The sequence below is a fragment of the Echiichthys vipera genome (genome assembly GCF_963691815.1).
Source record: "Echiichthys vipera genome assembly, chromosome: 8".
Lineage (NCBI taxonomy): Eukaryota > Metazoa > Chordata > Actinopteri > Perciformes > Trachinidae > Echiichthys > Echiichthys vipera.
This window is the reverse complement of record NC_139833.1, coordinates 21,191,058-21,205,445: the sequence shown is the minus strand read 5'-3', so window position 1 is coordinate 21,205,445 and position 14,388 is coordinate 21,191,058. Positions and strand designations below refer to the sequence as shown.

Sequence of the window (14,388 nt, the reverse complement as noted above, 5' to 3'; positions counted from 1 at the left end):
GTTAGAAACACAGAAGTGTGTGTGTTGAAACATATGCCAGTAACACGGATTCACACACAGACAGTGGTGTTAGTAAAAGAAACAGTCTGTGGATGTTTAAGCTCCCTGAGTCACACACACATGCACTGCTGACACGAAACATATATTTCAAAGATCTGAGTTGTAGATCGCACCAAAAACTTGGTAATGTGGCGTTACTTGTTTGATGTCAATTGATTTGTACACGACAGCTGCGATATACATAACTATTCAGCTGTTGCTGGAGCACTCTTAAGTGAGGATGGCATAGTTGAGCAAAGAGGGAAGAACAGTGAGTTGTGCACTTTTTGGTGATTCTTTTCTGAGATTATAGTTTAGTCTGTCATATCGTGGCTTGTTTTATCCAACAACAGTCAGTTTACTATCATAGAAGGCGAAGAAAATGTTCACATTTAAGAAGCTGGAAAGTTTTTGTAACTGACTGACTGGAGGTTTCAGATCCATCTGTGCTCCATTCTGCAGAATCCTGCTGGTTTAACATCCTGAGGACATTAAGAAGCAGTAAAGTAAATCCCAATCTCACAAATCATTTCCTTGTGTGAACAATCTCCTATTCTCTGTGTTGAATGCAGGACAGAGGCTGTCTATGGTATTGACCAGTCAGTGTGTGGAGCTCTTACTGAATTCATCAGCAGAGGGAGAGGGCACCACCTTGTGGACAACCTCCAGCAAAGCACCCAGTAAGTGATAGATTGCACTTCCATGTTGGAAACGAACAGTTCAATACGAGACTGAGAAAACCACCTAGCTGATAATATTATGAGAACTTATTTCATTACCAACATGTAGCATTTTTATAAACGCCCCCCCCCCCTCGAAAAGACAAGTTTGGTTTAAGTGACAAACATTTTATATATATATTTTTTTATATATATAAATATATATATAAAAATATATATATATATAAAAATATATATATATATAAAAAAAAAATATATATATATATATAAATTAAAAAAAAAAAAAAAAAAATATATATATATATATATATATATATAAACAACGCCACCTCTATAGCCAGTTGAATAATGTAACTATATCCAGAATCTAGCATTATTACAGTTGTCTTGCTGACCATCTACATCATCGTCATTCTGGCACATATCATCAGTAGCTTGACACAAAGCTACATTAAATCTCTTTTCGCTTTTAGTTACGGTTTTACACATTGATCTCTATGAAATCAACTGTAAATGACCCAAAGATGCTGTAGAAGCCACATTTGTAGAGATGAAAGTGAAGCTTCCTTTCAAAGTATTTTCTGCACATCTACTTTCTGTCAAATTCACCTGGTCCAATTTAACTTACCACCCCTTGTTTAGCAGTCATGGTGAGAAATGCTACCTTTTTTTACTCAAAGACATTTGAACCACAAACGCTTTCCCTTTTTTCAGCAGGGAGTCGGCAGAGTTGGTTTCGAAAGTACGTCACATTATTACACAGTTCCAGCAGAGCAGCTGAGGGCCTTTTGGTGTCTCGCTCAAGTTTTCCCTAGTCTTTGTTGTTTTGTTCACCGACTCCTCTCCATGAGAGCTGCTGACCTACGACACTGAGTCCACAGAATCACGTTGAATCCTCTGGTTCCTGATCCACCATGGACGAGCTGCATGGTGAAGGGCTTTCCTCCTCGTCTGTAAGGCTGAGTCGAGCTCTTTTGGATGGTCTCTTTACTATTGTCGGTTGTAGGAGCAGTAGAGGACTGTCCAAGGGGAAGGCGATGGTGCACACGCCGCAGTCTCTGCTGGGGGTCTTCACCTGGGTAGCTACAATACACAAAGAAATTAGTCATTGATCACAGGATCTAGTCTGAATCATTGGTATTTATTCATGCTACTCGCATGAGATGTGGTGTGTGGGCAACACTAACAGCTCTTTTAATTTCACTGCCATCTCCAGGAAGTACCATTGTATTACGGGATGAATGCCATTTCCAGCACTACTTGAGATACAGATTTTACTGTAATTGACTCGCAATAAATGGATCAAAGGGATGCAAAAATGAATACATCCTGATGTAAAAAAAAGAAAATCAGAATTTAAGCTTTGTCCGGTCTGTTCACAAGACTACAAGCACACAACTTTTAAAATGCTGTTTTCTAAGTTTGTATTGATCAGGGCTATACCAACATTGTAGTCGCTTCATCAATACAAATAATAGATACATCATTTCAGAACTTCCCTGCTAACTTTTCTCTAAGCAAGCTCCTTTTTCCTCTGGTCTCTGCACAAGTATGAGAAACCACGTAGAGCTCTGGGTGCAATCATTTCTTCTTCCATTTCTGCTTCAATGTCAGGAGGATGTAAACACTGACAGGTTTTTGCAACACGGCATTGCACTAATTTCTTTACTTGAGTTGAAATATTTCAATGACGGTTTACTTTGTATGCAATCGTGCTGCCTATGGGAACATACCATTATAGTAAAATCAAAACAAAAACTTAATTTAATAAAGACTTGATGATATGGAGAACTACAAACCTTTACTTCGATAGTAATTCAGAGTTTTCATGGATAGCTGTGTGCTGACTGACTTCATCACTGGGGGGTCAGTCTGGGAGGCTGCGTGTTTTACAGCAGGCAAAACTCGACAGAAACTGTCACCAGCGCCCTAAACAGCAACACAGGAAACAGCAAAACATTATGCATCACAAATATCTATTGAAACAACAGAATGAAGCATTGAATGCTTTGTTAGAGTAGAAAGATGAAAGTCTTCTGATTTTATGCTGTGGGTTAAAAGAAAAGGAAGAGCAGATACCACTGCACAGTCAACCTTATAGAAATAAGCAATGGATGTTATTGCATCCTTTTTCAGAGCAGAAACACAATCCAGGGATGCTTCTATTAAAAGGAGTCAAAGCAAGTAGGAGAGGGAGACTTTACTGTTATGCAACACCCCCCCTTTCCTTCTCCTTTCTTTGTTCCTTTCACCATAATGCTGGAAATATTCTACAGTAAAATTGATTTATAACAGACCAATCAGTAGTGTATTTACTTTGTATTATTTTGATTTCTGTAAACTTAATGTACATAGATTGAAAGGTTTTTAGTGTGGCATAGGAGTTGGATCCTTGTTGAAAACATTTTAATCTGTTCTACTGCATGACAGTTTGGCCTCTTTCCTAGTTTATGGCCATTTTACATTGGAATGATAGAACACATGGACATGGACAAGCTGCAGTGTGTGTGTGTGTTTGTGTGTGTCAGCCAACTATGGAAAAAAGAAAGGGTTCAGTTTCTATATGAGCCATCAGACAGTAGCTGCCATTATATGCTCTTGCTAGACTTACCTTCTGACAACCTATACCAGGGCTGTTCAATCCTGCTCCGGGGGGGCCACTGCATGTTTTAGGTTTCTCCCTGCTCTAACACACCTGGGTCTAACAATTATTAAACCCTGACAAGCTCCAGCTGCTTGTTAACAGGCAGAGCATTAGAATCAGGTGTGTTAGAGCAGGGAGAAACCTAAAACATGCAGGACAGTGGCCCTCGAGGAGCAGGGCTCCCCACCCCTGACCTATACTGACCGTAACCATTAGAGTACAATGCCTAACCATAACCATCTAACTTAACTTTTCAATACCTGACAAATCTTGTGATAATCAAGCAATACACTAGTATTACTAATAAGTCAGTAACGTACATTTTAACTTTATCTTAACTCACTTGATCGACCTCCATCTTCAGAACATCAGGGATAACTCCTGTGTGGACAGGGGGAGGCTGAAGTAGAGGGGGAGGGAGAGGCTGAGGCTGAAGTACAGAGGGAAGCTGAAGTAGAGGGGGAGGGAGGGGCTGAGGTGGAGGTGGAAGGACAGGCTGTAATGGTGGAAGAGAGGGGACCGATCCAGGTAGTAGACGGAGCCGTTTGGCAAAGCCCGTAGCCCTCTGTGCAAAATTGCTGAACCGGTCATGGGGGAAATGAGCGCTGCAAATACGGGAGTATTTGTGGACGACCCCGCCGCGGCTCTTCAAAAACTGGGCCCACTGTTTCTGTTTCTCCAAGTCCGCCGCAGATGGTAAAATAAAGAAGGACACTTCGTCCGTGTCACCGGTGTTTCTGCACCCGGGGACAGCACAAACAATCATGATGCGACGATAACTTTAGGACGGATAGACAGCTAGCGAGATAACTAACTAACGATAGCTAGGTAGATATATCAACTATATCCAATATATAGTTTTACAGTTGAGTTTTTTGCGAGGAATGGAGATGAGTCGACTCCGAAAGTGGCGCGAGAGGTTTGTTGCGTCGCACAAATGACGTAGACTTTGATGATTGGTTCATGGACTTGATTGCGTCATATGCGTCATACATGTATGACTATAACGACGCCCACTCCAAACCAGGACAGTAAACAAAAGCAACACACATAAATAAATTGTGTGCAAACACGTGCAAAGTTAGAAAGTCTTATGCAGTGACCACCGGGGTCCCATCGCGGGCCACCCGAAACCACGCCGGATCAGTAACTCCGTAAGACCCGCTGCCACCAGCTCCGAACCACGCCGCTGGGGCTTGCGCTGGCTTTGTGTTGCCACAGCCACTAACCAGGTCCATCTCCACAGCTGCTGTCCGCTCTCTATACTTTCCTCTCAGAAAAGTTTCAGCGCCGGTGAGTGAGGCGGAGGGACCGCGACCGAGAACGGGAGCGGCAAGGAAATACAAAGTGAATAAATACACTGCCCACAGCTCCACAGTGATATAAGATTTTTACCTATTAAACAATAAATTATAAAGAAAAAAATTATTTTGGCATCATTATGAACACGGTACCATTATTAGCCACCATTAGCAGGCTTTCTGAGATGCTTTAGCTGTCTTACAATAATACACACGAAATCACGTGTTGCTTGTCATTATAGCCCTCAGTATTCCCAAGTTAGCAAATATAAGGAAACAAGACTAACGGTGCACCGATCTCGTTTTCGTGGAGCTGATATTCTGACGGATTCGTGACCGGCGGCCCCAGGAGCTGCTGCTGCTGAAGCTGGTAACCGCGCCCGTTTCAGACTCACCCTCTCCTTGCTTCTAAATCCCATGCTTAACTCCATCACAACCCTAGCATCATAGTCTTCATTTCTAAAATGAGCAACGCAAACAATTGCGCTTTTCGTCTCTTAGCCTGTACCAAACGGATCCAGAAACTAGCTCCTAACGGGAAAACGAATGGACGCGTTTGTCGTATGATGTTAAAAAAAGCACTGCTCAAAACAGCCACTTTCACCTCTGATTCATGCCCATATGTCTTGTCAACCATATACAATCCTACATTTACTTTTCAGATGGTAATTTTCAAGAACGGTTAAGTGTAAATTTAGTAAAAAGTTGCTCTTTAAGGCCAATTTTACCTTTTAGATGCTTACTGTATGTACAAAAGATTCTAAATTGCAAATTAAGAAGGCTAAATAAGGCTGGAAAATATAGAAATGTATACTGGAGTGTGAAATGAATGGGAAGGTATTATCTTTTTTTATTTTATTTTTGAGGTTTTAGTTTATGTCTGGAGTTAAAGTACCCAGACTGACGTTCTCAGTAACATAGACATGGCAGGCTAACGCTTGAGCTAGCATCATGTAGCACACTGCAGATATAACGGACACACTCACCGGTTGACCGACACGTTGGCTCGTTCTCCCCGTGTCCCCGGGGTAGATGGACGGGACTGCGTCTGGCTTCAATATGAGTTTGGTGGCGAAACCCATCTGTTTTTGGGTAAAATTTTCAAAACAGTGCTCTGGAAAATGGCTACTGCAAACCCGAGTTTTGTCTGGTGGTTTGTCCGGGACGTCACGGTGTTTCCAGATAAACTGCACCCATTTCTCTCGGAGGTTCAGATCCTTTGGTAAAACGTGAAGGCTCACGATGTCTCCTTTAGAAACTCCGCAACCGAAAACAAAACATGTCTCTGACATAGTTTAGAATATAGTGGAATACCAAACGCTTATTTCTTCTTGACGGTATGACATGGGATCCACACCCGCAGGTTAACGGGACTGGTTCCTTCGGTGCGTGGTGGCTCATGCTGCATTCAGGTGCTCCTCGGGTGTTCCCATTTAAAGAGTTTGGAAGTGGTTCTTCCTCTTCTGTGTGTTCATGAGATTTAAGTCGCGAAGTGGAAACAATATGGACGCTGCGAAGATTTTTCTTTTTTATTGCAAGTGCATAATACAATACAAATAAGCGTATTCAAATTCAATTATAAAAGTCGTTGCTTTCAGAACTGAGCATATACTTCCTTACATTCAAAAAGAATAGGATATGAACAGAATAATAATATCAAGTAAATCAAAAGAAAAGAAATATATATTTTAAAAACACATTCTCTTACAGGGGTGATGCTACAAAGAAAGTGCGTTGTATTTTATTGCTATTGTTTGTTGTGATTGTGTGACAACAAGGAGCAAAGGAAACAGATCTGGGGCCTGTTTCACAAAGCAGGTTTAGTGAAAACTCTGAGTCTGTTAACCCTGAAATGAGGGAAACTCTGAGTTTTCCGTTTCACAAAGGGATGTAACTCAAACCAGAGACAGAGGGGTAACTCTAGCCTGTTTCACAAAGAGAGGTAACTTAACCTCTCGGTCAGTTACCATGGTAACATGCTCTCTGAAACTAACCTGGTCGGGACCAGGTTTTTCTCAGAAAACCTTGAGTTTCTCTCTGTCTCCGCCCTCTTTCAGCCACACACGGTGTTTCATTTCCTCATTCATTCAGTCAGCGGGCGAGTTTTGGCGAAGTATAGTTCTGTCGTCTGTTTTTTCAGAAAATCACTGCAAACATCAGACATTATAAGTTATATTAGGTGGTGACTATTTCACTACCATGGCGTGTCCTTCTGATAACGATCCCGTGGATGAAGGTGCAGTATTACTGCGCAGAGAATTCAATATTCGTCGGGAGATGATTATCAGACTATTGATTATAGATGTTCTTGCATTTCCAGGCAATTCTCTTTTTGAGCGGTACCGTTTCATGTCACAGCAGATATTCTGTGTTGCGCTGCGTTTTTTTGCAAACGGGAGTTTTATCAGACCGCGCATAGACGTCCTTAATATACTGCAGCCATAATTACAAAATGAATGAAATGGATCTTTTGAGCAAGTTGAATGTATCAACAACCTATCTCAGAGTAGATCAACTCAGAGTTCCGGGTTAAACTCAGAGTTTTTTTAACCTGCTTTGTGAAACAGGCCCCTGGTGTTGCTGCACCAGTACATGTCCTATACCTGGCTTATTGTTAATGCTACAAAATAACCTCTCTAACTAGTCAAGGTCACATTACAAGGACAGCTACTATTGGTCACAACCTAATACCATATAACTATTATATGTGAGCAAAAAATACATAAATTAAACGTGAGAATTAATTACCATCAACCCAACATTTACTATCGTCCGCCATGTTTCAGTGTAATATATGTCAACTTGGCAAGTTGTCTACTACACCAAATTGAAAGGTCGTTCACAGGAATTTTCCCAGTCACATACTAAGATTTTAACTAATAACTATTTTCATTGTTGATTAATCAATATTAATAAATTGTAGTAGTTTGGTCTATAAAATGTAAAGAAATTGTGAAAAATGTTGATCAGTGTTCCCCCCAAACCCTAGACAATGTCCTCAAATGTCTTTTGACCACAACTCAAAGACTGTTATAGAGGGGCTTTAGAAGCTGTAATCAGATAATTAGTTTTCTGTTTATCTGCCCCTTAAGATATATAACCCAAACTGATGATTCGATTAATTTAGTAATTGATAACTAATCGATTGGTCTTTGCAGCTCTATTGGGAGCTAACTTTTCAGATTATTCCGACACCACCTGAATGCAGCATCATTCGTCTTTTTGACACAGCCTTTATGGTTTGACAAAGGTTCACTGCATTTCCGACAATATATACACATGATAACAGGGTCAAAACTTGACTTCCTTTGAGTTATCCGGGGGGGCAGGACCAATGCAAAATGTGTCCCTTCGTTTTAGGAAGAGGCTCAACACCAGTGGCTTAACTCATGACTCACCTGTCACCACTTTCACAGGTATAGGGACAGCATCAGGGTTTAGGCGGAGCTGCTTTTTGAATCCCATCTCCACCTCTGCAGCTGGAGAAGCAGCCGGGATTAAAGTGCAGACTTCACGCGCAAGGAGACGCGGGGGGATGTGGAGCCGCCCCAGAGCATGCAGCCAGCGGTGCGAAGAGTGTAACCCCTCCGCGCTTGTACACTCGGGATAAGCGCACTTTCGGCCCATGTTTGCCAGTCTGCAGCATGAGCTGACCTATGAGCTAACCCAGCTAAAAACAAACTAACGTCAACTTCTTTCTTTGGATTCATTGGCGGCTTTCAAACCAGTTAGTGTTGCTTTACCGCCCCCTACTGGACTGGGGTGACCAGAAACACAGGATCGTTTAGGAAGTGCGTGTCACATTTTTACATAAAGTAAACCCTGCTAAATTATTTATTGCTACATTTACAGACATTGACATTTTCAATACATTTCATAAACGAATATGTAAACAAATTATCATCTCTTTTTTGTTAATAAAACACGTGATAATAGTATAATATTGTTTTATTACCAACATGCAACTTTCTTTACAGACAAAATATCAAAGATAAAGGCTCGTTTAGTGACAAAAATATTTGTGAAAAATATGTGTGAAGTGAAAAAACGCGTTGCAAGCTAAACTGCTGTGAAATAGTTGAAGATGCTAACACGCCGTTTCTAGGGACAGTTATGTTTGTAAGAATATTGACAATTGCAAGAGTCACTCTGGGAACAAACATGACGCTCTTAATTTTCAGATGTATTTTCATGAATTAACAGTGCACATGTTCATGTAGCCACAGGCCTTCTGGAGTTGAAGACCTTGATCCCATTCTGTGTTGAAGAACGAGCATATTTGGTGAGCAGAGCTCCGGTGGTCTGTTTCTCTCCACACAGGTCCCTGAACGAGGAGAGGAGGGAGGACGTTATAATCTGGCTCTGCACTAATGTTAGCAAGACACATTTATATACCTCTATTTTAAATAAATGGTAGCTATTGTGGTTATAGTTTTGTGTTTATTACACCCACTGTATGTATGGCGTGATGTCATCTTCTGTCCACTTCTCTCTGAGTGTGAAGAGGTGGTTGAAGCGCTCCAGCGTGTCCTCTGAGAGATCCTCCACCCGCAGCAGGCAGATGGTTTCTGGACGGGAGTTGCGGTCCACCAGGGCGACACTCTGGAAGATTTACAACGCTTTCAGCAGTTTCTCAAGAGGAGTCAATGAGAATGAGCAGAGAGAAACAACTGCAGCAAGTCGCTCTTTTATCACGAGAGCATGATCACCCACGGCTGGTTGGAGCCCAAGCTTTATATTGATTAAGACTAGTCTAGGAGTCTTCCATCGGGTCGGTTACTGACAGCGACCTGCAAAAATTTCATTTACTGTCGGTTTCTTTTCAGAATTTTATTTTGGGGCTTGGTTCTCGGTAAAAAAAAAAAACGTGCATTTCTTGTTTCTGATCAAAATGATCACTTCAAACATGCAGCCTAACCCTAATTAATTGAACAGTGCATTGTTATTATAAGGTGTTGTGGGAATTTTGGATATTTGTAATTCATAATCATAGTTTTGTCAGGTCAGACACAGTTCAGTGTCTCCTCTGTCTCACCTTCTTAATGGATAATGCAAATAACTAACTCATGATGGTATATTGGCATATTTGTGCATCTGCACCCTGTGTTAGAGACCTTGTGATGAGAGAGGTTCAGAATGTTCAGAATTGTAATGTCTAAGGCATGTTTTTGTTTGGTCTTAAGACGTCACCCAACCAAGGCTATTCGCGTCCTGTCCCTTCACCTAAAAGACTGTGCGAGATTTGGCACATCGTCATTCCTGCTAGACTCTAACTTTATGAGGATGTGGGGATGAACGTATTTTTGTCTGCAGAGGAAAATGCTTTGGCAAAATAAACCACGGAGAAAAAGCTGATCCTGTTTGTTGATCTTTATTGAAGAATCTATTTCTACAACAAAGGTTTGCCATTTCTGCTTGATGGTTTCTTGACTCCTAGAAGTCATAGAGCTCTATGATGTGACTACTTTAGTCAAACTATTGGACTTGCTTATCGTGCTACCAACGGATCAGGCCCACCCTACATGCAGGACATGATTAAACCTGACACTCCAGCCCACCCACTCCGCTCCCCATCGACACTCGGACATCATGGACTTGTACTTATGGACTTGTACTTATATAGTATGTAGTATGTACTTTCACACTACTTGTCACATTCACCCATTCACACAGATGGCATCTAGATACCATCTAATCTAACTGTTCACACCACATTTACACATCCATGCGAAGCACGCTACTACTTCTCCGGGGTTCAGTGTCTTGCCCAAGGACACTTCGACATGCAGACCGGGGTAGCTGGGGATCGAACTGCTGATCTCTCAAATGGAGGACGACCCACCGCCATCAGAGCCCCATCAGAGAATAAACACATCTTCTGTCGCAGGCTAAAAAAAAAATCTCTTTCGACTGCTCCTTGGCTAAGAAGATGATATATTTTTAAAAAAAGCACTTATATGTAGCACTAGATAGATGGGCTTATTTGAAGCTACCGCACTTACTTAATAACTCGATCTTCTGGTTTGTACCCTAATTGTTGAATGTACTTATTGGGAGTCACTTTGGACAAAAGCGTAAGCTAAATGGAATGTAATGCAATGTTATAAATAATGCATTAACCAATTGTGCTCTTTTATTACCAAAGACAGTATGAAGCTGCAGTTATGAGAGGGATTTTACTTTTAATAAGTAAAGTAAATTAGCATCCCTCTCTTCTCTTTAAAAGATAAACAAAATTAAAAGTATATAGGCGGTACAGGCTAACCTTTAGTTGGTCCAGTCTCGTGCTCATGCCTTCTGGGACGCTCTGCTGCCAGACCTCCTGAAACTCTCTCAGGTTGAACTTGACAGCGTTCTGCAGCAGCAGCAGCGCAGTTCCACGACATACTTTATCCTCGTGCAGTGCATAAAAAACATTGTCTATATAGAGGAAGAAGGTTACAAAGAGGTCAGTGCTGCGTAATGCCATAGTGACATTATATTATGTACCTATGAAAACTTAAAGGTTGTCAGTTGAGTCTTTACCGTTTTCAGTGTAGCGTTTCCCATAGCAGTTCAAACAGTGCTCGATCATCTCTCTGAGAAAGACAACATCATTTATCAGAGCCCAACCGCCATCTATTATAAGACTTATCTAGCCTTATAATAAATGGTCAGAAAGTCAGTATAACGTCATTTGTTATGGTACTTTTTTGTTGCTTTGAGCCTCAACACCACTAGAAAAATCAACTCTAGTTTTTTAAAGTGTTATTATTTTGCTTTTCTGTTGTATGAGCATGAGGATCGCAGATGTAAACTTACTTGGGCTCCAGTGGAGCTAACTCTTCCAGACAGGTTTGAAGGGGAACCTTGTTGAAGCACCAGGACTCAGAATCTACCAGCTGAGTGACATGACCGAGCAGCTTCATCTCGTAGTCAAAGTCCAGCACGCGCCAGTAGCCTGAAAGACAGAAAAGACGCCCTCTCTAAACATCGGGTAAATATAAGGGCTGTGAATCTCTAGGCACCTCACGGTTTGATTTATTACGATTTTTTTTTTTCTCACTGTGACTACTTGCAAAACAGAACGCATGAAATAATCTATAAGTAAGATAAACAGATTCATTTACTCGTCAATAAGAAAAAATAACTAATCAGTAATGCCCCATCATAAGGATCTGAGCTGGTGAATATCCCCGATCTGCAGTTTGCGCTGCACCTCCCAGGAGCACTACCATTACAATGACCTTGATAATATTTGTTGCTTTTCAGCAAAATTAACATACATGTAGTTATTATTCAAAATCATCACTGTTTACCATCTATCTGACAGGCATGGATGGTCTGTAAGTGGGTCTTTAGCTCCTCTTCACTGGCCTGGATCCTGTCCAACAGATCCTGCATTTTGTACTGGTAACAGAGGAACACACACTTACTAACAGCCACAATAACCTTCAGAAGAGGCTGACACATCGGAAGACAGAATATGTATTCACCCTGTTTTCTGTGTTCTCCTCCTGCCCCCCTAACGCAGGTCCTTCATAAGGATTCTCCATTAAAACTTTCTTGAGTTTCTTCAGTTTAGGACGCTGCTTCCTCAGTTCCCAGTAGCTGTTACAGAATCCCCAGATCTACAACAGAAGTAGGAGTATAATAAGTGTACGTGGGTCATAAATGTGCACATGTATCCAGTAGGATGGCTGTTTGTGGGCGTGTCATACCTGAGTGGGAACCACATGAGTGTTTTCCTGGCTGTTGGTTAGTTGGTCTGGCGTTTTGCAGTCTGGTAGAAACAGAAGCACGTTGGACGTGTCGGCTATTTTTAAATCGTAGGTCTTGTCCCCGCTACAGAGCACTGCACGCTCATCTGTATCCCCTCGAATCACTAAACTGGAAAAGGGGAAAATAAATGATAGTTTTAATTTAGAAATTACACACATTTTACATATGTTTACATTCATCCTGATCATGCATCTTGTGCCACTGAACTGCACATGCTAATTATCTTAATCTTAATAAAATGAATCATTTGAAGAAAAATGAAGAAGGGGTGGACAGTTTCAAGACTGTGTGCTCTTACCTGGTTTTAATGGATAGTACTGCTGGGGTTATTAATCAATCTACACAAAATGTACAGACAAGATTGTGTTTCTCTTTTTTGAATCATTTTTAATTAAATAACCTTTCAGTATCAGAGCCCGACTGATAAATCAGTATCTGTGTGTATGCGGTCTGATAGGAAAATTATTTTTTATAATGCATAGAACGATGCTTAGGGTGATTTAGAAATCAATTCAATTTTCAATTCAATTCAATTTTATTTACAGTGCCAAATCATAACAAAAGTTATCTCAGGACACTTTACAGAGTAGGTAAAGACCACACTCTATAAAGAGGAAATCGTGCTGTCGTGTTCAGCAGGGTGTGGTCAGCAATGGACTGATACTGAACATACAGTACTGATCTTTATTTAGTTATAGTTTACTTTTATTCTTATTTTCTCTGTTCTTATTTCTAGAATTGGTTGACAATGTAATACATTGTATATATAATGTATTATAATGTTAGACATTCTTTAATAAAGTTCTTTCTTTAGGAAAGCAACCTCCTCAGTACCTTTGCAGAGTCATTTTTGCACAATCCAAATAGAAAAGGTATATTTGCATTTCAGCTCAAAAATTAACGATATCAGCCTCAATGTTGTTCGATATACACTAGTATGAATACTTTTTTTACCGAACATATAATGCCTAAGACTATGATGTGGTAAAATAGTGTCATATAGGTTTTTATTTCATTTTCATTTATTCTTTATTCAGGATTCTTTATTCCACGCTGTGGAACATGTTTGGGTTTTTCTTGCATTTTATTTTATTTTAAAAATATTCAATATTGGCTACTGTTCTGTTGGCGTGTCCTCCCTATTGAGATGTGTTACGTAGGCGGTTCTGCACATGTGCAATATTTGTCAGAGGTTCTGTCTATCTGTCTGTGGGGTTTGATGTAACACCTTTTCAAAATACGATTTCCCGGGTCCAAACATGTGAACAATATCGACACCTCTTTCGTCAGATATAAAAGAGTATCAAAATATGCTCCTCATATTGTTACAGAACACTTACCTCAGTTTGTAATAAAAAACTTAAATAACAACGTCCTAATACTAACGGGAATACACAAAAACATGTAGAGTAGCATTTTCCGGCAAGGCAGCAGAAATTGTCAGAACACCGTCATATCGGTAATTGGTGTTCCTACTAAAATCGGCATCGGTCTCAAACATCCCACATCGGTCGGGCTCTAGTTGTCAGATAAACATTTTAAAGACAGCGATGAAGTTAGACAGAACAGCTCATACACAGACTCATCAACTGACATGATTAGTACCTTTGTCCGGCCTCTATGTGTTTGCACAGAGTGTCGTCCAGCTCCATCAGGCAGTAGTCTGCAGAGGAGACGTTTTCACCGAAGGACAGACAGTGAACTGTTTTCTGTAGATCTTCTTCTTTCAGTTTCGCAATCTGCAGAGTGGCCTGCACCTCCTCTAAAGTCCTCATGTTGGCTAACACACACACGTAGATGCCTCACAAACAAACGGACACCAACTACACCTCCTCAAAGGTATAAAAGGAGTCAAAACTAATGTTACACCGATCGCGACTGTCAAATCCCCCCGCGCTCTCTTTCTGTCGTGGACGGAAGTGTCGGAACCTACGTTGATGCGCGACGTCAAAATAAGACCGTG

General features: G+C 40.8%; 2 protein-coding genes across 2 annotated transcripts; both read right to left on the bottom strand.

Annotated features, from left to right (window-relative positions):
- Positions 1–1,141: 1,141 nt before the first annotated feature.
- On the bottom strand, positions 1,142–6,040 carry LOC310951057 (THAP domain-containing protein 10-like). Its single transcript, XM_083919132.1, has 3 exons — positions 5,651–6,040; positions 2,519–2,648; positions 1,142–1,802 (listed from the first exon to the last, which is right to left on the bottom strand). The coding sequence occupies exons 1-3, from the start codon at positions 5,954–5,956 to the stop codon at positions 1,603–1,605; spliced, it is 636 nt and encodes a 211-aa protein (XP_083775258.1). The 5' UTR covers positions 5,957–6,040; the 3' UTR covers positions 1,142–1,602.
- Positions 6,041–8,646: 2,606 nt separating this feature from the next.
- Positions 8,647–14,249, bottom strand: dscc1 (DNA replication and sister chromatid cohesion 1). Its single transcript, XM_083919185.1, has 9 exons — positions 14,031–14,249; positions 12,365–12,533; positions 12,140–12,274; positions 11,963–12,053; positions 11,466–11,604; positions 11,190–11,242; positions 10,930–11,084; positions 9,118–9,266; positions 8,647–8,988 (listed from the first exon to the last, which is right to left on the bottom strand). Exons 1-9 carry the CDS (start codon positions 14,198–14,200, stop codon positions 8,877–8,879), a joined length of 1,173 nt encoding a protein of 390 aa, XP_083775311.1. The 5' UTR covers positions 14,201–14,249; the 3' UTR covers positions 8,647–8,876.
- Between the last annotated feature and the right edge of the window lie 139 nt (positions 14,250–14,388).

Coding starts and splice junctions, on each gene's coding strand:
- LOC310951057 (XM_083919132.1), bottom strand. CDS start 5,956: ATGTCAGAGACATGTTTTGTTTTCGGTTGCGGAGTTTCTAAAGGAGAC. Junction 2,649..5,650: donor GCCAACGTGTCGGTCAACCG/GTGAGTGTGTCC, acceptor GTTGCTGTTTAG/GGCGCTGGTGACAGTTTCTG. Junction 1,803..2,518: donor GAATTACTATCGAAGTAAAG/GTTTGTAGTTCT, acceptor TGTGTATTGTAG/CTACCCAGGTGAAGACCCCC.
- dscc1 (XM_083919185.1), bottom strand. CDS start 14,200: ATGAGGACTTTAGAGGAGGTGCAGGCCACTCTGCAGATTGCGAAACTG. Junction 12,534..14,030: donor CACATAGAGGCCGGACAAAG/GTACTAATCATG, acceptor CCCCTTTTCCAG/TTTAGTGATTCGAGGGGATA. Junction 11,243..11,465: donor TTAGCTCCACTGGAGCCCAA/GTAAGTTTACAT, acceptor TGTCTTTCTCAG/AGAGATGATCGAGCACTGTT.